Below are 25,223 nucleotides of genomic sequence, written 5' to 3' on the forward strand. Positions count from 1 at the left end.
TCCCACTCAACATTATCAAATGCTCCTTTAAAATTAATAAACACGCCCAAAACATACTTAAACTCACTAGCACCCACTTTTCCTTCTACATACAACCATGCACTCTTAGTCGATTTATCTTTCATAAACCCATGCTGCCTTGTGCTGAACAACTTTCATTTGAAACACTTTTGCGTATAATCAATATTTTTGGAGATATTCGTCTGTAACGTTTTATAATTTCCACTTTCTATATGACATAGCAGCAATGCGTTCTGCATATGTATAAATTTAATTTTTTGTTAGTTCCAGATAACGGATGCTATTTATGATGCTCTGAATAAATTTAATTTCTATTTTCCCTTTATATCCGATGTCAGTTCAGATCATTACTCCACCTCCACGCATTTGACTTCGAATTTTTGATAGTGGTTGTTTACGAACATTACGATAATAATACATACATTCGTCTGGGCCATCAAAATTGAACCTCTTCTCATCCGTAAAGATTACTTTTCTCCAAGTCTGTTTTCAAAGTATATTTGCTCTTGCAAATAATAAACATGCCTCCTTATGTCTTGCGGTTAGTTATGGTTTTGCCATTAATTTAGCCCGATTTATAATGTTGCAACCTGGAGTATACATCGAACATTTTATATATTTGTTTCCACTCCAGCTTTCTTAGCGATCTGCCTCGCAGTGATACAAGAATCGGAAGCAGCAGCTATTATTGCTCGTGTATCACGTTCAGATAATGCTACTGGCTTTCCTGTACTTTTCTTCTTTACGTATGCACTTGCATCTTTCAGCAAATTATATATAACTTTCCGACTATGAGTAACTTCTTTTGCAATTTGAGTAATAGACAACTTTTGTTTTCTCTGAGTTAAAATTGTACTAATTTCGCTTTCACTAAGCTTTTTGTCACGACTCATTATAAGGATAGTGATATAACAAAGCTCTAGACAGAAATTCAACGCAATAACTCTATTCAAGTTTACGAAACACTGAAGAATACGTAAACATAGATCAAGTATGCTACCATTTTGTCTGCGTCGGATTATGTGTTTCTCTTCCAATTAAGAGAACTCATTGAGGTAATGTCAATCTATGTTATGCTTACATATTCGTAAAAGGTACGTTTTACATGTAAGTCAGAGTTTTCACGTTAGCATAATCTTATCACGAGAAATTAAAGATAGCACCCGTGTGCTATCTTTTTGTCTGGGAGTGTGTATTCGTCCATTCTTTGTTCAATATCCGCACTTTCCCTTTTCCACGCTCTCTGATATATACGTCTATATTTTCTCACTCTTTTTTTTAATTGCTCTAATACATCCATCCACCACACAACTTTCCTTTTATTTCCACGCTTAGCTTCTTTCAACCTAGTCTCATTCGTCTCCTGGATCCACAACATTATTTTCTCTAGTATTTTGTCAGCGTTCGTATCACTCAACGCAGTTGCTCTCGCTCGTAAATCATCCACATATTCGTCCCAGTCTACGTCATTCAGTCTCCACTTCTGATACACATTAATCACGCACTCATCTATTACTTCACACTTCATTCGAATCACAGTCGCATTTAATATCCCATTCAAAGTGACATTTTGCACACGCATAATTGGCTAATGTGACATCTATATCACTCTGTCTTCGCGGACTGGAAAAAGCAAAAAACTCACTCAGCTCATTCACTACTAATCATTTTTCTCGCTAAAATGTATTCCTCAAGCACTCTACCACACATTTCATTCTCTTTATTCTGCCCGCCACCTTTGCTGAACCACAGTGACGAGACATACCGGCAGTACACGTACACCACATATACTTCACCAAAATTCTCTCTTACCCATGTACACACACAAAGTTCATTTATACACTCCCTTATACACGTACTATTCACGTACACATCATTTACGATTTACTGCTGAAAATATAAATTTCCGGAGTTTCATTCCTACCATCTGCATCAAGTTGACATGCTCACATACCTCACGCTTACCCTCCAAATCAGCACCAGAAACAACTCTACGTTTACGTTTATAGCCATAACCCATATTCATGTCACTTCTGATACTGCACACCGATCTACTTTGCGGTCTGACTACCACAGGTACTGCTCCGGTTCCATTATCATCCCCCATTGCCAGGTTTTAATATCGGATTCATATGATTTTCACCAGTAGGAACAAAAGTCACTCCCCGGATAATGCCCTTTCCGGGGAGAAAGCTCGATCTTTCAAGTCGCCAGGTCTCTTGAAGTTGGCCGCTAATGACTGATGCTCCCACCAACAAGTATGCAAAACATCAGGATAATGTGTCACTTTTCCTACAGATTGCCGAATTCATTATTTGATTCTATTACAATACAACCTTATCCAAATTAAGTTGCAAATACGGAAAATTAATCTCTTTTGTTATCGTTTAGCCGTAGTGGTCGGATTTGTACTACCGTACTGTAAAACTCAACCGCTTAAAATGTTCGACGAGTTGGTGCGCACCGCGCGGTTGTGCTACCTTTTACTGGCTCTAGCTAAGTAATTTGTCACAGGGCTTTAAATGTCACATATGTTTTTCAATCCATCACACTCTACAATATACCTACAAACCATTACATTTAATCGTTATGCAATTTTCCTTCTAATGAGTGCGATGTTCTTTATCAAATTCCATCACATTCCCAATAGTTTCAATTTTTAAGAGAGAAAAAAAACAATATTCATCTTTTTGTTTCTCAATCGAACATAAAAGCATCTTCGAGACAATTCAATTCAGAAATTAAAAAGTATAGGCTTTGCCCTTTAAAATGAGTCTAGTAAATACACTATTATATTATTTTTTCACAAAAATACAGCAGTTCAAAAGTCGATAATTTTTCAGCTGAGTTAACGAATTCCAAAAATTCTCGAGAACCCTGACACTTTCGGGGATCCTGAAAATTCTCGATAATTTCAAGAATATCAGGAATTTCCGTGATTGTCCAACAATCTTCGAGAATCTCCAGAATCTTCGAAATTCCCGAGAATGTACTCTACGGGGTTCCCAAGAATATCCGTAATTCTCGAAAATGTCCGGGATTCCCCAGACCATTCAGAATTCCAAAAAATCGTACATTTTTGAGACTATCAAGAATATCCAGAATCTCTGTGAGAATCGCGATTTTCTAATTCTTAGAAATCTTTGGGGTTCCTCAGAACAGTCAGGGGTTACCAAGAACCTTCGAGATTCCCGAAGAATCTTCATGATTCCCGGAAATTTTTAGAGTTCCTAAAAATCTTCGGGACCCCTCAGAATATTTAGGATTTCAAAGGATTTTCAGGATTCCAAAGATTCTTCAGAATTCCGAAGATTCTTTAAACTCCCGAAGATTCTCGGAAATCTCAAAAACTTTCGAGAATATTAAAGATTCTCATAATCTCAGATTTTCAGGTATCTCGAAACTTCCTCGAAATACTGAAAATTCTCCAAGCACCAAAAAATTTCGCTATCTTGTCACATCTTGCAAAAACGTCTCCCCTCTCCCTCAATCCCGCTGATATTTCATGGAGGTCCTGCACACCTCAATTATCTACACAAAATAATCTATTATCAACAATGATTGGTATTTATTGATTTTACCATTTAACTTCTTTTCGACCAAAGTGTAAATAGTTACAATAATGAAATTAAAAATTTGAAAATGATAGAAATTAAAGTACAAATCCGCATAAGTATTTCAAAAGCGACAGAACTCAAAAAACGTTTCCCAAAAGTAACAGAAAGTAACAGACTTTGGCATGAAATTACTTATGAAACAAACAAATTTGTTTCTCTGTTAATTTTATCTACATGAAAGGCTATTTTACCCACCTATAAATAAATAATAATAAAATTAAATAATGAAAAAGTAGTTTTACTTAATGGATGTTATTGAAATAATTCGCCTGAAAAATAGTTAATTATTTGCACTAGATTTTCTTGCTATCATTTAAATAATTTGTTATTTGTACTTGAAGACTTTTTCAAATAAAGTTTAAGATTTTAAAATTTAACTAAAAAAATTTGGATAATGAACCAAGTTTTGTTCATAAAATTGATTAACTGATCATATAGTTGTGACTCGAAAATTGAATTTCTAAATTTTTTGAGTTTTATCACTTTTAAAATACAACTGCGAAATGTAATATAGGGTAAAAGACCTAATTACTGTCATTCTAAATTATTACACAAAAAATTAGCATAGAATGAAAACTGTAATTTATCTGGTAGAAAAACTACTCATGGGTAGAGTCAATCTTTAAGGACGTTAGGCAGTAAAAAATGTAGGAAAAAGTGTTTCGGGGTGAGCCAATTGTAAGAAAATCAAAGGAAATCCAGGTATGTTCTTTTATGCCCAATGCGCACTGCTATCACACGCATACATTGGCTCACTCAAACCCTTTTTTCTCACATTTCTGGCTGCCTAGTACCCTTAAGCATGTTTTTCCCAGACAAATTACAGTTTTATTTCTATGCTAATTTTCTGTGTAACATTTCGCAAGGTATGTTTGTTACTTTAACTAAAATAGCTTAGAGTGACAGTAATCTGGTCTTGCACCTGCATTTACTTATATTTTTTGTTTAATGTCGATTAGTAGTAAAAGGCGTCAATCCCCTGAGAACCATGTTGTCGAGAACGCCGCTTATGTACGCCGCCACATCGACCGTGTCTTCTTCCGCCTTCCTGATAAACGGATGTTCTAATAATTTGTTGTACTTAGGTCGTTGTGTTTCCTCTTTAATCAAGCTTTAACGATAACAGAATAAACAAAGATTATTTATTATAGTCACAGCAATAGAATCCAGAAGTATTCGGAATGTATTCGAACATTATACCGAAACATCAGCAAGAATTATTGTAAAAAGTCGTAGATTACGGTTTTTAAGATTGTTTGAAAGGGAATACTTTCATATGCCAAAGTTGAATCTCCACGAAGAAGTTTCTAACTTAAGAACTAGACGGGAAAATAGTGACAGTTTTCCCAATTCTCTGCGTACTTGCAGAACGAAATCCTGCCTGTAAAAAAGCCATAATAAAAATTGGTGTGCGAGTTTTTGTTTGTTTCTCTTTGAAGTGAAATGAAGTGAAATGGATCAAAAATTCGCACTCCAACTTTTATGGTGACTTTTCAAATGCGAAATTTCAATCTTTAAGATTCTGTCAACGATACCGAATCAGACTAAGGTCGAACGAGCGGTTTTTTGACGAACGATCGTATGTCTTTCTTTATTTTCCCAGTTCAAAATAACAAAGACAGACGTACAATCGTCCGTCACAAACCGTTCGTGAGATCCTAGTATCAACTGTGACCCAGCTCTGTTTTTCGCCTACTAGATGCAAAGCTTTTCGCTGTCTGACTATTAACACGTTCAGCACCGTGTGTCTTTGAGAATTCTACATCGCATACGGGAATATTTCTTTCCTCTGTTAGCAGTGAAGTCTAGGTCATCTTAAGACATCATATGTATAACCTGTGCATCCCGTTTGAAGTCTTATGACAATACCCGTACCAAACGTGTTAAAAATGAAGCAACTTTGATGACGACCAAAATTTCGAAAGACAGTAGAGCCCTTTAAACTTTGAACAGTTTACTAAGAAAAACTGTCTTCATTTTGCTGTTTACTACTTACAAAAGAACAATCCGAAGTGTAAATGTTCGATTTTAATGAAACTTAGCAGATTTGTAGAGTAGTCAAAAATATTCGACACGTATTGTTTCTTATTTGCTGATATCCACATTAGAAGGGTGAAAAGTACCACCAAAGTTGAGGGTGAAATACATATTTTGCCTAATATCTAAGAAAGTACAGTACTCCCGGGATATAGGTTCGACAGATCTCCCAGGATAAATACTCGTCGCTATCCCTACCGCCAGGAGAATGGGAGACCCCTCGAAATTAATGAAGCGTAAAATGTGACACGATTCACATTTTACACGTATTGTATTGCTGTGATTTTTTTGACGAAAATATGACCAAACACGACATGATTCGAATAATTTTCAAGTAAGTATTTTAACAACTTTCATTTGATTTCATTATCGATTCTAATAAAATACAAAATATAGTTTTTTGATCATGCAAGTAACTAATATATCAATAAACCGATGCTAAACACACCTGAACCGGGGTCCGAGCCACGAGTCTATGCCATGAGAAACAGTGAGAGCGAATAAGAAAGAAATAATAAGTCGATACTAAGTGCACGCGGTCCGAGATCCGAGTAACGAGCTTATGTTGTGAGAAAGAAAGAATAAAACAATGCTAAACGCACGCGGTCTGAAACCCGAGCAACGAGCTTATGCTGTGAAAAAAAGTAAGAGTAAATGAGAAAGGAAGAATAAACCAATAATTTACGTAGACTAATTCGTCATTTAAAAGCACGTAATCGCCTAATTTATACTTTTCGTCTATGTCGACTACTTTCTTAGGTATTAGGCAAAATATGTTTTCCACCCCAACTTTGGCGGTAGTAATGTGAGTACCAGTAAATAAGAAAAAATACTGTAGGGTACTGGAATGATGCACGTAATATGTATCTGTATGTATGGATAAATAGAAAAGAGTGTTTTCCGAAGCGTGATTAGTGAACTGTATTCGAAAGCGTCTTGGGTGCCTGCGTAGAATGAGAGCAATAAGAGCGACTTGGGACAGAGTGAAGTGTGATGTGTTTTTCTTGTGACGGTGGCGTGGCGTATGTTGTCCTTCGAGGCGATTGGGGGCAGTCTAGAAAAAGCAACGATAAAGCGTGATTGTTTAAAAAAAAAATACAGTTGTCCTAAAATAAGTATTCAGAGATGAATTTTCTTCACAATCCTTACAATACATGTCGAATATTTTTTACTATTCTTCAAACTTGCCAAGTTTCATTAAAATTAGACATTTACACTTCGGGTTGCTCCCTTGTTAGATTAGAAATCTTTTCGTGGAAATTCAACTTGTGGACGTAGAGAATTCTTCTTTTAAAATGACCTCAGGAATCAATCTATGACTTCTTCCGCCATCTTTTGCCAATGTTTCGGTCTAGTGTTTAAATACGTTTTGAGATATATCAAATCAATTTACCACGTATTCACAAAGTTCACGAAATCCATAGTAAAATGGTTTCCATTTTCGTTAGGAGACAACCTCGGAGGGTCACCTTGCACGACCTGGTAAAGTTGCTCGAAAACCGAATTCCACTTCGGGTACGGGAAATAACCGGTCGCGATTTCCATCAAAGTGATTCCCAGCGACCAAACGTCGCTTCGAACATCGTAGCCCCTCGCTCGCTGGGGATCTATCCTCTCTGGCTGAAAGAAAACAATTGAATGAGACACTTGGAGGTATCTATAAATTATTTTTAGTAAGAAGATTGATTGTAAATTAGGAATTAAAAACAGTTATGATAGATGTTTCGGTTCTTGAAACTATCAGGTCAGTCCAAAAGTTCGTGCGCATTTCGCGAATCCCATACATGCTACTAATGCGCACGAACTTTTGAACTGACCTGATATTATGAAAACCAAGATGATGTTATAACCAGGGGTTGAAACGGTTTCAAAAATAACTATTTCAAATTATGCCTTTTTTATAATTGCATTTCCATGTTTTTGTAAACCTGAACTATATTACATAGTAATTGTTAAGTTAAGGCCAAGACTCTGATTTCGTATGGAGACTGAATTACTTTTCCTACGAAATATTCAACTATATTGTTTATTGTTTCTTTATTCAATGGACATGTGAATATCATATAATTGTTTTCTTGTGCCTTGTAATCACATTTGCACCTAGGATACATTATAATAGAGAATTTACGTAAGCGTGATTTGGTTCTATGATGACTGCTTCTAATTCTATTTATGATTGGTATTATTCTTCTGTTTACTGCATGATTCATGAACCAGGGTATGTTTAGTTTCACATTTTTGTTCACTAATTTAAAGTAACTCAAGTAATGTTAGTAACGTTGTCGTTGTTTTGAGTCTTTATATCAAGTTCTTATTTTCAATTTTGTCTGGTTAAGCTTTCTAAAATGTTCTTTTGACTTTTTTGAAGGTGAATATTACTTAAATTCAATTAATTTTCCTACTTCTTTTCCTCCTTCCACTAGCTGATAATTCTTATTTGGCTTGAGTATCATATAAATATGAGGCACTTAAAACTAAAGGGATGTAACTGACACTTTTGAAATTTTTAGTTAAGCACACAAGTGATTAGTTAAATTGTTAAATATAATGTCGTAAATAATTTAAGTAATCCAACGTTGCGAAAAGGTAACATTTAAACGCCAGAAAAATTGACTGCTAAGCAAATAATTGAAATAAGTTTGTGCCAAAGAGATGCAAGTGATATATTATCTTATATGCTGGAGTATAAACACTAATTTATCTCCATAAAACAGCTCATACTATTGAGACCATTGTAAACAATGACAAAGAACTTCTGTGAATTCAATGAGTAGAGATAAACTTAATATAGCCTTACTGATATCGTAAGTATTGGTATTCATAATAAAAGCATTTCTAACACTAACATGTCTTTAGACTGTGATGTTTTATGTTTCTTTTCATTTTTATTCACAAAAAACTGATTGTGAAAAATTTAGCTAGTGCTATAAAGATGTAGATACAATAACATTATTTTTCATATTTGTGTATGTATTCCTTACTATATCTATGTCAAGTATTAAACATAACTTAATTTTCATGAAAACTTTGAGGAATTCGATTTGGTCGATATCAGAAAAATATCACTAGTAAAATCACTCATATGTCTTCCTTCTATATAGTTTGACATGTATAGGATCAGGAATTTGATTTCCATAATGCATAGGTTCACCTGTATGTCTCCTATTGTGTGGTTAAATTTCTGTATTAGATATTTAGCATCTGTAATTATTTTGCAGGATTTGTAATGACTATTTTTGAAATATTTTAGAGCTTCGATGGTTGCTATGGGTTTGAGCATTTCTGTTACATATTCGTTGTTCAGACTGAAAGATTCTGATTTATGTATCTGTGGAATATAAAACGCTGCTTCTTTATTATCTGTATTTAAGTAACTTTTTATGAATATACCATTGTCAGATTCATTTACGTAAGTATCTATTTCGTACGTTGATATAAGTATTTTTCTGCCTATTTGCATATTTGTATTTATTTTGACAAGTTAATGCAGTTTCTATACTGTTATTCTTAGAGCATTCTATCTTTGTAGTAGAAAGAAATTGTTTCTGCGGGATATAGGTCTTCTTAGTAAACTTTCAGTATATTTTAGTTTCGTATTTAACTTAAAGATTGTATGAATGTAATATTTCGCTAAATAGTTATCCGTTAATATTTCGGCTCTCTGGTTGATGTTTATTTCCTTTGATATGTGCCATAGCATTGTGTTTGATGTTGATTGCATTAGGGTTAAACATGTTTTCAATACCGTGTGTGTTAAAGCATCTATTATTTTTAGTTCTATTTTACCTGTGTTTATGTATTATGGTAATCCCCATTCTACTGCCATCCCTTATTGCTTTTTAAGTTAGAACTTCCAGATGAAATTCCCAATGGACCTCTGATAACTATTTAAGTATGGTGGATCCTTTTACTATTTCTATTTTTAAATACTTTCTACACGCTGAACATCATAGTTTGTTATCCATTATGACTCCTGAGAATCTTGTATAGAATATTACTAGTTTAGATTTTGTTAATTGGTCTTCGATTCTAGGTATATTACTATTTTTCCAATAAATGACAATATCATCTGTAAACTGTAGCATGCAGTAGTTCCTTCCTAAGTGATGTACATTTTATATAAATAAATGTTAAATAATATTGAATATAGCGTGAATCCTTGTGATAAACCTTTCCTGCATGTTCTTGTGTTTATGTCCATACCACTTAAATAAAAATCTACTGCTCTTTCTGTAATGGTTTTTCTTATCAATTTTATTATATTTGGTGGTATTCTCAGTTTATTTAACTCTTTGATTAGAATCAGTGGAATGATATTGTGAAAAGCACCTTCTACATCCATATATAGTGCTCTCATTGCTTCTTTTTTAAGGAAAGCTATATAAATGTCTGTTGTAAATATGTTTAAGCTATCTTGATAAGATCTATTTTTTCTGAAGGCACATTGTATGTTTGGTACAATGAGATCATTCTCATTATAGTGTACAAATCAATTTTTTTTATCGCTGTTTTTATCAATTTTAGAATATTTGAAACTAGTAAAATTGGTCTGTATTTGTTCTTCTTTTACTTTGGTATAAGGATACTGTAAAAGATATTCCAGTCAGAAGGAATGTCTCTCCATTCAATATTTATTATATCTTCAAATCTGCTTATTACATTATCTGAAAAGTATTTAAATGTCTCATTTGTAATATTGTCTGCTTCTGGTAAAGTGTTTGTTGTTAAAGAGTTAGATTAAGATTTCTCTTCTGGTTAAGGATGAGAGTATGTTCAATTGCTGACAGAGGTGTAAATTTCTTGGCATAATCTTTGACTGTTTTTGTTTGTTCTTAGGAGGTGCTGTTACTTGGTTGGTCCCATAGTTTGCTCTTCTGAAAAGGTTTTAGTATATTCCTTATACACTTTCCTTTTGCATTAGGGTTTGTTTGAATTTTTTATACTTTTTGTAGTTTTCATTGCCTGTCTTAAATTTTTGTTTTCGTCCCTCCATGTACTTATTTAAGTTCTCGTTAATTGGACAATTATTGGATAATTTTTAATATATGCTTTTTCCTGTTACCTATGTATTGCTTTTTGACAATCTTCACTTCACCATCTGTACATAAGTTTTTGTTGAAAATTTATTGCTTTTGCGCCGTTATGAATGTGAGTATCGTGTATCCATTTAATTAATATCTTGTATTCTTCCAGGAAGTTTGAGTTGGTTATTTTATTTTTGAAAATTTTTTCTGCTGGTTTAAGTTTAAAGTTAAGTCAATCAACTTTAGATGTATAGGATGTAAAAAAGTTAATGGTTTAACATTTGCAAAAAAGCCCGTCCGCAAAATTGTTTATAACATTGAAAATTAATAGTATTGAAAATTAGTATTGAAAATAGTGTTGAAAATTAATAATATTCAGTAAAACGCTCGGACACGTGTCGATTTATTATTCACGTGGATGGACTATGTTCCGTTTTATCAAAATCGGTTATTGGCTCATGATGTATTCTTCTTGTAAGTTGTAATTGGAATCACGATTAGTTTATTTAAAACCAAGAGTTATCATCTAAATCCTACCATATTAAACTCCCGTATTTTATACACGAGCCTATCCTCACAATCTTTTCTTATATAGTACTCCCGTATAGTAATATACGAGTCTATGTGTAAGTGTCTCCGATCTTGTGACTTTTCATGTTAGCCATACACGTCCTGTTTACACCATCGGATTATCTGCATATCCCCGTGTCTTAGGCACGGGCTTATTTATTAGCAATCTCTACTTTAAAAACCAATCCTCGGCAGCGTGGCACAAGTGATTTTTGTAAAGCGTTTGACTTGGATAACCACTGTATTCTATTATCTAAATTGCGAGTCTTGAGTATATTAGGTAATTTTCTTTCTTGCTTACCCAGTGTTGGTATTAAGTAAAATTGTAAAATTGTAAAGTGGTATAAACGGTAAAAAGGATAAAATTATAAAATTCGAAAATAGTAAAATATCAAAATGCAAAAAATGATAAAATGGTAAAATCGTAAAATTGTCAAATCTGCAACGGAAATATCTAACAATAATAGTTAGTTCTTTGTTGATACTCACATCAACTGCCGTTTTGTAACCAGTACACCTAGAACCGAAAGACAATAGCTCCAAAACCGGAACCGATATGACCGAAAACCATCGTTCTCGGCCTACAACAGTCATAACATTATTTCGGTTCTCATAACAGTTTTACTCAGAATCGATACATAACAGTTTGAAACAGTTATTTTCGGAATCGTTTCAACCTCTAGTTATAATGTTATTTTGGTTCTCATAACAGTTTCGAGAACCGAAACCTCTGTCACAAGTGTACTTTGAACAGCTGTAAAATCAATAATTTCTAAAATTCTGAAAAATCCTGCGAGATACAGAAAAAGTTGGATAACTGCTTGGAATGATCTGCAGCGTAAGTAGCTACGCTACTGAGAGAGGATCCACCCTCGTATACAGGGTGGTGTACCTCGAAATATGACAGCTCATCAGGGACCGAACAGGATAATCCGACTTGAAATTGAATATCAATGAAACAAAACTAATGTAAAGATGAAATTTTCTTAATTTTGGTTATTTTTGTAAAAAAACCTACACAGGCTTATTTCTGTATTTCTTCTATATTTGCATATTTAATGAACGATAATAACTCTTATTTTTTATCTATTAATTAAGTAGATATAGTTACATTGTGTTTGGTGTCATTTTAATTAGAAAAACCTCACAAATACGTCTCTAAAACTTTTATTAAAAACATCAAAATTAAAAAAGTTTCACTGATGCATTAATATTATGTTATTGATATTTCCTTTCAAATGCCTCAACTATCGTCCCTTTTTCCTTTTCACTCACTGTCTTTTTTTTACGTTCGACAAAATACAAAAGTGAACTCAGAAGTTCGGCTCGAGTCTAATCGCGATTAAGAATCTTTACCTCTGCTCGATAACTGCCTGCCTTCGATCCCGAATTTCAGGCAATTGTCCAACTTTTACCGTACCTTTAAATATTGTTAAAAACTAAAACATATCTAAATTTCCACAAAATCCGAGATGATACTCTAAACAATGTCCAATTTCCCGCAAAATGACCCTATTTCTCTTGTACACTAATGTCAAGGGGCTTATGCCCGTAAATTAGCTATTATTATTATTATCATCTTCACTATTATTTTTTAATCAACATACAGCCATATAAGGCCTGCATCCAGCATCTCGAGTCCGAGCAATGGAGTCCACCAATTGTCCCGATATTCCAAAATCGCATAATTTTATATTCCCATGTCGATCTAGTAATATATTGCTGGGTTTCACGTCTCTGTGGATTATCCTCAATTTTTCCTTCAGGTAATTCAATGCCTTCACTGTTGCGACGGTAATTTTTCCTAAAATTCGTTCTGGTATTCTTTCCTTCAGTACCTCATGAATAAATTTGTAAAATATGTCGAGGGAAGTGTCCATGAGCTCCATGCAGATCCAACAGTCACCCTAAATGAAGAACAAAAAGTTATTGAAATATTTGAGCCAAAATTTAAAAAGCTACAACAAAGTTTGCCTTTGAAAGACTTCTTCAAAAATGTATTCTAGAAAAGTTGTTCCAGAAAGTGAGTTTAATTTCTTTTTTATTCAATAGGGAAGGTTTTGGAAAAAATTTGAGGAAGTTCTAGATATAGAAATATGAGAGAAAAATTAATTTCAGTACAGACGTTGAGAAACAGTCAGTTTTTGGAGTTTCTCTTGGATCAATTCTTAAAGAAATCAAAAATATTTGTATTGGAATTCTTCATAAACTTACTTCTTTGAACAAAGCTCCATAGAACTGCACAATACAAGGACACTCGTTGGATTTCATGACAACTTCCAAGTCCATTAATAATTGCTTCTGCTCCCTTTCGTCTACTGTAGAGCGTATTCTCTGAAGAAATGGGTTTTAAATTAGAAACGTGAGAATTTTCCTAGCTGTTTATTGACTTCTTGCAGAGAATATATAAGAAATATTTTTGAGTTCTCGCATGCTTATTTCTTTATGTTTCAGGAACATAATATATAATTATTTTCAAGTGAGAACAACAAAGTAGAAATGACTTAGTTAAGTCCCTTTAATTATTATTAGTATCTTCGTGGTTTCCACGAAACTTACAAGTTCAAGAATTTAGAAAAAAAAAAAATTATCAGTAGAAATAATAACAAATATGTTTTTACTGAAAAATATATCTTAGTTATGTTGTTATTGACGTTAGCATATGTCTTCTTCAAGCGGTTGCTAACAGAACAAACCGTTTTCGGTTGTGCAAAAGTTTGTTATATATAGATGCCCGAAATTTCGTATAGCACAATATACCCACAAATAAAACTATTGTTTTATGCCCATAAATAAAGCGTTTCTATAAGCGAAAATAAATAAATCTTTGTTGATAGCACTGGTCAACACGATTTTTGTTATTAATAGAGAATGTATACACTGATTCTTATGTATTTTTTGTTGTCAAATCACAATCCGAAATCACTTTTTTTCTATTACGTATAATTTTTATATGTTTCCGCTTTAAATCATTGAAAAATACTAATTTTGTGGTTTTTCGGCGAATACTTATAAACTAGACCTTTGCACAGACAATATATGCACTGATCTTTGTACAGACGGCGCTCCTTAGTGCAAAGCCAGAATAGGCGAGCTATACCGCTGTTAATGACCCAGGCGACTACATCATCTTGGGTCTAGGGACATCCACCAATCGGTAGAGCACGGTGGTCGGCGATAGATGGGCTTGCCGACGTCCCTGGATCTGCAGACGCGTCGGTTGATGGATATGTTCTCCGACGAAAGACGCAGCCCCAGTGACCATCTCCATAGTGCTGATGTCCTGGTCAGGACTCCACATCAATAAGACTCCAGCCCTTCCGTTTATGATCTCTCCCTCGTAAGACATGCCAGATTGAGCAGGAATGTCAATCTCAACGGAACGTCCACATGCATCCTTCCTTCGAGTAGTACGAGGCGGAGCGATGTTCCGTACAAATCTGGCGGTTAAGTTACAAGCCGCTGGATCGCAGCTGACGGTACCAGACCTACCTCCTTTTCCATTCCAGGAGAAACTCGAGATGAAGCTTCTTGGCAATCTACCAGAAACACAAGTCAGTAGGTTCCGGTAAGCATGAACGTCGTATAAAAGCTGCTCTGGTCCGTAGACGTGGGGCCATATCACGTCGGGGTTCGTTAACACCCAACCATCCGCAGTGTTCATCCAATGCGCTCCAGGTAACGGATTCAACTCATGAAAGCCATCACGAAGTTCTTGAGATGTCTCGCGATTTGATAACGCAACAACACGAGCGCGGATGTTGGATGGGTATAAGTATAGAGCCGCTTGATGACCATTCTCCGGCTCACCATCGAAAGGCACGGAATGCCACACTGTAGACCCTTCGATCTTTCCAATCGAGCACAGAATGTTGTATGTCGAAATCGGAACCTGGGTGACAGTAGCCAATATTTGTCGAGTTTCCTCATTCATAACGAATGGAGCGGTGACATCGAATGAGGGTATTTCTCTCTGTTCATATCGTGCTAGGTACAGTTTGTAGAAAATCAAATAAATTGTCACACGATAGTACTGGTAAACAGTGCAAATCTTAACAATAGCTGCAAGGTTCCAAGTTGTCGCCATTCTGCTATATTCGATGACGCTCTGGTAGCCACAGGAAGTGGAATCGCTGTCGGTGTCAACGTCAGAGACAACTCTTTTAATGAGTCCTCCAGTTCTTTAGAGGACTCATCGAAAACGCCCAGTCGCTTAGCGACTTCACGTCTCCGTTCGTCGAGCTGTTTGCGTCCGACCTTCAAACGAAAGGCATCGGTACGCCGTTGACGTGCTCCTTTCCCCTGTCGACGAGGTCCAGAAGTCCCACTTGTTGTCGCAGACTCTTGGTGTTGCTGAGTCTGAGGTACAAATGTTGAAGTTGATGGTAAATCAGCCATGATTACAGAGTTCGTACTACTCGGCACGAAAATTGTCTCGGCAAAATTTCCTTTGCTTACTTCGTATTACAATTAGAGAATTACCATGTCTGCTGTTCTTGAGATCTGTTCTACAGTTAAAATAAATTGATTTATCCTTTTATTAACTCCAGAGTACATCTCAAGAATAGCAGAAATGGTAATTTTTTAATCAGTGAAAAAAGAACTACTTTTTTAAAGGAAAAGTAGAGCATAAACAGTTTGGACCGAAATGAAACTAGAAATACTTACGCTCGCCGCATTAGAGAACGTACAATGTACGAGCGAAACGGCGAGTTTCGGTGATTCAAAGCGGAATTACATAAAAACTATACATGATAGGGGAAAAACGGATTCCGGATTCGGAATCAACGAGAAAAGCTACATAAGAATCAGTGCAAGTATTGTCTGTAAAAAAATCTATATTGACAGTATTATTCGCAGAAAAGCCACACAATCAGCATTTTTCTGTGATTCAAAATAATTAGTATATACCTTTATAGTTTGTTATCTAGTTTTACATACTCTTTTCAGTAACAAAGTTTAAATTTTATACACTATAATTGAAAAATTCAAGGTGACCTTTAAATCTTGATAAAAAAGCGAAGTGATAAAAAGCAAATCAAGCAGTATGTGTGTCATGTCATTTCCTACAATTTTTGTTTGAAATATTTTTCCGCATAACAAACAGTTTTCAAGTAATTTAGATTGTTACCTAAATTGCCAAAAAAAGAAAAAAAAAAGAACCTCTGCGGGCTACCCTCCTTCTTAAGTATCATTTATATCATTTATAGATTATTATTAATGAACAAAATACATATAGGTATGTATATCTATGATATGGTAACACAAGCTTTCTTATAATGTAGAAAATGTATGTCTTACAAAAGGGTCATTCCACGCGAAATCAGGCACGTTTCGGAGCAAGTTCTTGTAATTTGCTCAAATTTGAATATGTTGTAGTCTTTAACGATATTTAAACGTACCCTAAAGGATTTTTCAAAATTTTGAAAATTGTCGATTTTACAGCTGTTTGAAGTTAAGTGCTACCTTTTTTTTAAAAAATTATAGCTATTGAACTAGTAAGTGGATGGAGATGAGCTTTACGGTGCTTATAGAGAAAACATTGAAGTTTGTAAAAAAAATTATTTCATTTAAAAAAACTTGTTTTTTAATCATCTTTTTTGCAATTATTTTAAACAAATGCAGGTTTTTAAGATGATGCGCGATTTTAAAAATCTGAAAAAAAAGGAGAATATAGTTTGATCCTTCCCCTTGATGGACAAACTTTCAAAAAGATGGACATTTTAAAATTGGCCCTGTGAAAATTGCTGAAAGTTGACGCTGCGTCGAGTCGCACTGCTGTGGCGGGCGCGTCGTCGCTGGCAGCCTACTCGTGTCCAGCGGACGAACGTGCGTTATTATTTGCGATCAAGGCGGCAAATATTGGTAACTCACTCTTTGTCAATGATACTTGTTGACAAGTTCACATTCATTTTTGCCATGTGAAGTTGCAAAAAAGTGCCATTCTGCATTAATACCAAAATCTTCGAAATGAAAGCTAGGATTTAAGAAATTATATTTATGTTTTCAAGAATAAGAAGAAGATTGAGTTACCAATATTTATTGATTGCATTAAACCTTGCAAATGCTCGGAGATAATGTAGAGTAATGTTGGGTGAAGTCGCCTTGATTCCAAATAATAACGCACGTTCGCCCGCTGGAGTCGAGTAGGCTGCCAGCGACGACGCGCCCGCCACAGCAGTGCGACTCGACGCAGCGTCAACTTTCGGCAATTTTCACAGGGCCAATTTTAAAATGTCCATCTATTTGAAAGTTTGTCCATCAAGGGGAAGGATCAAACTATATTCTCATTTTTTTTCAGATTTTTAAAATCGCGCATCATCTTAAAAACCTGCATTTGTTTAAAATAATTGCAAAAAAGATGATTAAAAAACAAGTTTTTTTAAATGAAATAATTTTTTTTACAAACTTCAATGTTTTCTCTATAAGCACCGTAAAGCTCATCTCCATCCACTTACTAGTTCAATAGCTATAATTTTTTAAAAAAAAGGTAGCACTTAACTTCAAACAGCTGTAAAATCGACAATTTTCAAAATTTTGAAAAATCCTTTAGGGCACGTTTAAATATCGTTAAAGACTACAACATATTCAAATTTGAGCAAATTACAAGAACTTGCTCCGAAACGTGCCCGATTTCGCGTGGAATGACCCAAAAGATAATATGGAATTCAATCCTTAAAAATTTAGTATGACAGAAAATAGAAAAGAGCAGAATCGTATTTAAATAATGATTAGTATGATAAAAAGTACATTTATCTGAATAAAAGTGAAAGAACATAGGATATGTTAATAATTTTTTTGTTGGTCAATTAGTTTCATGTTAAAAAAACGTGACCAGTTAAAGCAGGGCTAGATAATCGAAAGTCTACTGTAAGTCATATTCAGTTTTAATTTAGGGTCAACTTGCCAAGAAGTAAAAAATTTTTAAGTTGTTTACAGTTACATATATTTCTCCACAATCTTCATGTCCCTCTCTTTTACTGGTTGGCGAATCTTTATTTTCGTAACAAGAAATTTGTCAAAAAGGGCACAGAAAGTTTCAAAATTCTAGAAATTCAATATAAAAAGAATATAGAAATTATTAAAACTCAAAGAAATTTTTCTGTCCCTTCACAGAAAAATTTTTTCTTTTTTTTTTAATACAAAAGTTGATAAAAAGATGACAAACAATGGTAGAAAATGAAAGAAAATGTCTTAGTAATTAATTATCGACAGATTTATTTTTTTTCGTTTCAAAAACTGCTTTTCATTATTTTCACAATATTTTAAGGGATAGTAGTTGTAGGGTAACTCAAATGGAACACAAAATGTCTAATGATGTAACGTTCGATTTGCCTGTATTTTGCAATAACAATGCCTTAAAGATTACATGCCTATATTCTAAACCTAAACTAACAATCAGAGAATTTTGTAATTTTGTAGACACATTGAAAGGCAGAAATAGAATAAAAAAGGCTTAATATATTTTGTTATATTTCTTATGGTTTAACTTTTTGTAACGAAGTGCAAAATCAAAATTCGGAGATCGTCAAAGGTTTCTAAACTTCATCTGCTTTTAATATCCATTCAGCATTTCTCTTTTTTGAACGGAACGGTTTGGGCTAGGAAATATTTTTAAGTAAACTTTGAAAATTTCTATGTCCTTTTTATCAAATTTCTTGAACTTTGAAAACAAAAAGTAAAACGTTTTAAATTATTTATAGAATTACCCAATACATACCTTCACAGCCATAACAGTGTCACTTATCCTATGAATCATCTTATTTACAGTGCCAAAGCCACCTCGTCCTATCTCTCCCAAATCCTGAAGATCCTCACTGGTAAAATCGTATATCAAATTTGAGGATAGCTGCAATTTTCCTGTGCTTTGCATCGAGTGGCACATTCGGAGTTTATCTCTAGAATACATATACAATACTGTGCATATACAATAATGCAAAAGTACATTTACATATACAGGATAGTTTCTCTCAATTAATAATTACAAACTTAGTTTTTCAATCATTTTTTACTCGAATTCTCAGAGTCTTATAAGAAAAAAATAAACAATTTTTGTCTCTTGCAATTTTTCTTTAAAACTGTTAGGATTTTAATATAATAGGTTGAAATATGTATTCATATTACCTTGCTTTATCAGGCAAATCCTGTGGAACTGTAGAACGTGTTCTTAATGGTAGTTTAGGTAAAGGCAAAGGCAAACTTGGACGAGATCTATTATTTAACACAATAGTATTATTTAGAAATTATAGTTGAAATCCGTAGCTCAGAGCCAATCTGACCCAAGTTCTTTTTTACCATTGTTATAATTTTACAATTTTTTCCATTTTTATCATTTTTTATATTTGAAACAGTTTATACTATTAAATTTTTGCTTAAATAGATTTCTACTATTCTAATAGAAGTTAAAAAAGACACTGATAAATTATATACAGTTTAATTTTGAAAAAATGAACTTGGGTTAGTCTCACTCTGAGATATAAAAATATTGTCATTTTTCTTTCAATAAATATCTTACATTGGAAGACAAGCTGTGGTTCCAGTCGAATTAGAGACGGAAGAATTTGTTGAATTACTAAGCAACATATTACTTCCTTGTGTCTGGAAGCTGAGCTTTAATTGTTTCCGCTTTTCTATTAAAAAGGAATAAAAAAGAATAAGTATAAATATTATTATACCAAGGTTCCTTATTTTACTAATATTTTTTTATGTTATGCAAGTTGTAGAAAAATAATTTGATTTTTTGAGATAAAAAATTTTGCAAATTTAGCCTCTAAAGAAGCTAATACATAAGTACTAAAGGAAAGACAAAGAGTAGAATTCTATAATTCTGTTTAAAAGAATATTTCAGAGTTCTTCTGCATTTGAAATAAATTTTAATCTTAATAGAAGTTGATCCACAAATTCCAAAAGAAAATCGAAGAATGGAAGTCTAAAGGATCTTATTTAAAAGAACGCTAATAAAATTTTACACATGTAAATGTTACATGATACCTGACATATCATTTTGAACGTCACTGATTGCTCCAAACTCCAAAGGTAAGGAATTAAACGGTCTACTGGAACCTAGTACAGAGAAATATCATTATCATAAAGCTAGATTGAACATAATTTATATTTTTATTGATTAATCAAAAATATTATAAAATAATGTAATTTTCTAGACATCTAGGATAGTAAAATGTTTTTAAGTTTATATAATTCATCGTTACATTTACCATTCTCTAGGTTAAGTAGTTTAAATCAAGTATAAAATATTTTTTAGGTTATATAGTTCCATATTATTTTCTACATTATTTAGTGTTACAATTTTCTAGGCTATGTAGTTCCTTATTATTTTCTACATTCTGTAGTTGTTATTATTTTCTAAGTTCTGCAGTATGTTGAAAAAAGTAAAATCTAGATTATATAGATTTTAGTTTTCTAGGTTTCCTAGCACAAATAAAGTATAAAATATTTTCTAATTTATGTAGTTCCTTATTACAGTTACTATTTTCTAGATTACGTAGTTCTTATAAAGTATAAAATATTTTCTCAGTTATGTAGTTAAAATCAAATCTATTACAAATAACACGACTCCCCAGAAGACAATAAAAATTTAGGTTATGTAGATTTTAGTTCCCTAGGTTATGTAGTTCCTCATTCATGTATCATTTCTTAGGTATATAGCCACAAAAACTTACTCTGATTACTCGAATTAGAGAAACTCGCCCGATTCTCCGTCATATTTCAAATTTCGTCCTCAAGTAACCAAAAAATATGACAGTGCTATCCACTCTTAACCTTTTTAGCTCCTTCTAGCACATCCCAACAATGTATCACATGTAACACACTGGCAGAACATAATTCACTTTCTTTTCTCCCAAAATTCCACTATTTTTCTCAAAGACTAAAAACAATTCTTATTTCATTTTCCATTCCCCAAAAAACTCGCCATAAACTTCTCCCAATTTTTGACGAATTTTTTACAAATTTATGACAGATCATAACAGATTTAAATTTAAAAATTCCAAGATTTTTATATGTATATTTTTATATACACTGAGTGTTAAAAGGAAACCGATAAAGTTAAAAATGTGTTACTGCATTTGATTTAATCACATAATAAAAGCTTGAAATCGTTGCACATCAATTCACTTCTGATCAGGAAATCTCTACTCTGCACAGTGACGGAGAATTATCGATAGGCAGTATCGAGAATCGAATCTATCGATGGTTGTATCGATAGAAAATTTGGAATTATAATTTCTAATGCTGTATTTTTAATGTTTAGTTCTAAATATGATTATTTGAAAGATTTTTTTTACATTGCTTGGATGTTTCTTAGATTTTTTGAATTGAAGACTTTTTTTGAACATGAAGGAATGAATATTTAGTTACGTAGCAGTTACGTTGCAATTGCATTTTTGTGCTGTAGGGGAAGTAAATTGAATTTTATAAAACATGTTTTCAATTAAATGTAACATTTAAAGAAAAAAATTAATACATCAAAAATAATGTTTTAGCACAATTTTTTTAGTTACTCAATAAACGCAAGACGTCTGAAGACATGGATGTAAAGGTTGAAGCTTTTATGATGAGCTGGTGATAATGAAGTCATAACCACCCCCACCCTACCTTGCAGAAGTACGAACTTTAAGACAAAGATACTAGCCTACTCCCCTGTAATAGTACCCCCTGAAAATGCCTTTTTTTAAAATTGCGTCTTCACAGTTTTTCCAAAAGAAATTAAGAACGAAATTTCCAATGTCATACATAAAGACACGCCAATATCTTCCATAATGCTGCTTTGTTCGTGTATCTAATAGTACAGAAAAATTACATCTTTGCTGTCCTTAATTGAACCCTCTTTACTTGTTTTAAATTCTCAATAGTTTAGTCAAAATCAGCAATTAAGTGATTTCCTAAAACAGCAAGCGTCACTACGTTTGCATGACATGGCAATAGGCGGGAAATTTAAACTGTTTAAAGTTCTTATACTTAATTAAAACAGAAAACTAAGTGAATCAACTGGGATTTTATAAATCTAATAGTGTAAATCGAAAGTCTGGATTTAGTACCTTCCAAAAAAGAACTCTCTCCTACCTGCACCTCTATAAATATGCCAAAAGATTGTAATATGAAGTAAAGGGTATAGCTGGTCTGTTAGAAAACACACTAATAAATCACCGAAAACCGCATACTGTAAAATAAATGTCATTAGACTGTTTGAAATTGCACTCCTTCTAACATTACAAAAGTCGCAAGAGTTTAGGCAAGGAAGTAGGGATGTTTGGTAACCACGGCGAGGTTAGATGGATTTGTGCAGTTCACATTATTCCTGCAGTGAATATTTTCATTTAAAATATCTAAACCAATATTGCGATATTAGCACCTTCCGAATATGTGTCTTTTTTCAGTTGCACTCTCACGGTCTTTCTGAGGAAGCTGAAAAAAGTTCGAGTGGTGGCGGTATCATATCGTGTGCAGCATCCACCTGGCGAAAGACGGAAATAATTAATTATATTTATCATAAAACATGACAAAAATTATTCCTTTACAGTGTTGCTGGAACCTTTTTAAAACACTGTCCATTTAATCTTGTTGAAATATATTGAGATGCTCCAGTGTCACATCCTGAGTTGGGATGCATTGGCAGGGCATTAATATGAAACAGGATTCAGGGACGGACCGTTGATTAGAGTTATCGCGAGGTGAGAATAAAGAATTCTTATGTGCAATGTCCAGGGTTGCGTGGCTACAAATGGGGAAATGGAGATCTTAAGCGCCGAAGGCGAACTTCGCATCCCTGAGAAGGAGGTGGAGGAGATCCTAGGCGCCGAAGGCAAGCTTTGCGTCTTCTGGATAGAGGTGCAATGCGAAGAGGTAATTGAGGACAATTGAGCAAAGATCGCAATATAAGGAACAATATAAGTTTTACCGTTAAAATATTTGGAACTGACTCATCAAGGATTACCTTAGATTTCAGATCACATTTCGATGAGAAACGTTGTAAATTCCACGCGCTTTATGCCTTATAAAAATAAATAATTAAAAGACAATTACGATTATTAGTTCAATATGTCAACAAAACATTTACAGGAGATTCAACCAAGGTGTGAGAACTCACGCGATTAACAATTAACCCAAATGAACTTTGCAGACAGACTTCAATTCAATAATTGAAGCCATAGATAAGTAACGCAAAAGTATGCCAATAAAAAGAAAACTGAAAATTCAAGTAACACTAATATGTATTTTTTGAAAAAATATGATTGTAAGAAATATGATTGTCCTATGTGCTATAGTAAACACGTAAAAGTACTAAAAAAAAATTATAGTCTATATAGTATAGCATATAGTATAACTAGTCAAGAAATGCCCGGGATCAGGACACTGAGGTCACCAGGGTCATCGCTCATCAGTTGTAAGAACCGTGAATTTAGACACGCCTCGATACCTGCGAGGAGGATGGCCATCTCCTCGTACGTCAACCTTGCTTCGCCTATGACTCGTCGGAGGTGGTGTTTGATGGATTTGACAGCAGCCTCCCACAGTCCGCCGAAATGAGGGGCTTCCAGTGGGTTGAATTTCCACTGAATTCGAGCAGCGATGTTGGAGAATAACTGACGATCCTTTCGTTGGCAGGTTCGTACTAGAGTTTTCAGTAACTTGTCCGTTATGACGAAAGTGCTGGCGCAATCACTCCGTAATTCCTTGCAGATGCCTCGACGTATGACGAAGCGCTTTAATGCTGCGAGGAATGCTTCTGAGCTTCCGTCCGACACCACCTCCAGATGCACAGTGCGTGTCGCCAGACAGACGAAAAGACAGATGGGTCATTCCACGCGAAATCGGGCACGTTTCGGAGCAAGTTCTTGTAATTTGCTCAAATTTGAATATGTTGTAGTCTTTAACGATATTTAAACGTACCCCAAAGGATTTTTCAAAATTTTGAAAATTGTCGATTTTACAGTTGTTTGAAGTTAAGTGCTACCTTTTTTTTTAAAAAAATTATAGTTATTGAACTAGTAAGCGGATGGAGATGAGCTTTACGGTGCTTGTAGATAAAACATTGAAGTTGGTAAAAAAAATTATTTCATTTAAAACAAATTGTTTTTTAATCATCTTTTTTGCAATTATTTTAAACAAATGCAGGTTTTTAAGATGATGCGCGATTTTAAAAATCTGAAAAAAAAGGAGAATATAGTTTGATCCTTCCCCTTGATGGACAAACTTTCAAAAAGATGGACATTTTAAAATTGGCCGTGTGAAAATTGCCGAAAATTGACGCTGCGTCGAGTCGCACTGCCACGGCGGGCGCGTCGTCGCTGGCGGCCTAGTCGACTCCAGCGGGCGAACCTGCGTTATTTGCGATCAAGGCGACAAATATTGATAACTCACTCTTTGTCAATGATACTTATTGAAAAGTTCACATTCATTTTTGCCATGTGAAGTTGCAAAAAGGTGCCATTCTGCATTAATACCAAAATCTTCGAAATAAAAGCTAGGAAATAAGAGATTATATTTATGTTTTCAACAATAAGACGAAGAGTGAGTTACCAATATTTATTGATTGCATTAAACCTTGCAAATGCTCGGAGATAGTGTAGAATAATATTGGGTGAAGCCGCCTTGATCGTAAATAACGCACATTCGCCCGCTGGAATCGACTAGGCCGCCAGCGACGACGCGCCCGCCGTGGCAGTGCGACTCGACGCAGCGTCAACTTTTCGCAATTTTCACAGGGCCAATTTTAAAATGTCCATCTTTTTGAAAGTTTGTCCATCAAGGGGAAGGATCAAACTATATTCTCCTTTTTTTCAGATTTTTAAAATCGCGCATCATCTTAGAAACTTGCATTTGTTTAAAATAATTGCAAAAAAGATGATTAAAAAACAATTTTTTTTTAATGAAATAATTTTTTTTGCAAACTTCAATGTTTTCTCTATAAGCACCGTAAAGCTCATCTTCATCC

At 34.0% G+C, this 25,223-nt stretch overlaps 1 protein-coding gene across 2 annotated transcripts; it reads right to left on the reverse strand.

Annotated features, from left to right (window-relative positions):
* Nucleotides 1-3,553: 3,553 nt before the first annotated feature.
* LOC143186734 (dual specificity mitogen-activated protein kinase kinase 4) lies at nt 3,554-21,371 on the reverse strand. Of its 2 annotated transcripts, none has more exons than XM_076390463.1 (9): nt 20,950-21,371; nt 20,261-20,332; nt 19,785-19,899; nt 19,394-19,480; nt 18,990-19,167; nt 13,484-13,603; nt 13,108-13,176; nt 7,069-7,295; nt 3,554-4,749 (listed from the first exon to the last, which is right to left on the reverse strand). In XM_076390463.1, the coding sequence occupies exons 1-9, from the start codon at nt 20,990-20,992 to the stop codon at nt 4,584-4,586; spliced, it is 1,077 nt and encodes a 358-aa protein (XP_076246578.1). In that variant the 5' UTR covers nt 20,993-21,371; the 3' UTR covers nt 3,554-4,583. The 2 variants fall into 2 exon arrangements, with proteins under 2 accessions (XP_076246578.1, XP_076246577.1); XM_076390462.1 differs by having other exon boundaries at nt 12,877-13,176; nt 20,950-21,365.
* Between the last annotated feature and the right edge of the window lie 3,852 nt (nt 21,372-25,223).

This window comes from Calliopsis andreniformis, unplaced genomic scaffold (genome assembly GCF_051401765.1).
Source record: "Calliopsis andreniformis isolate RMS-2024a unplaced genomic scaffold, iyCalAndr_principal scaffold0022, whole genome shotgun sequence".
Taxonomy (NCBI): domain Eukaryota; kingdom Metazoa; phylum Arthropoda; class Insecta; order Hymenoptera; family Andrenidae; genus Calliopsis; species Calliopsis andreniformis.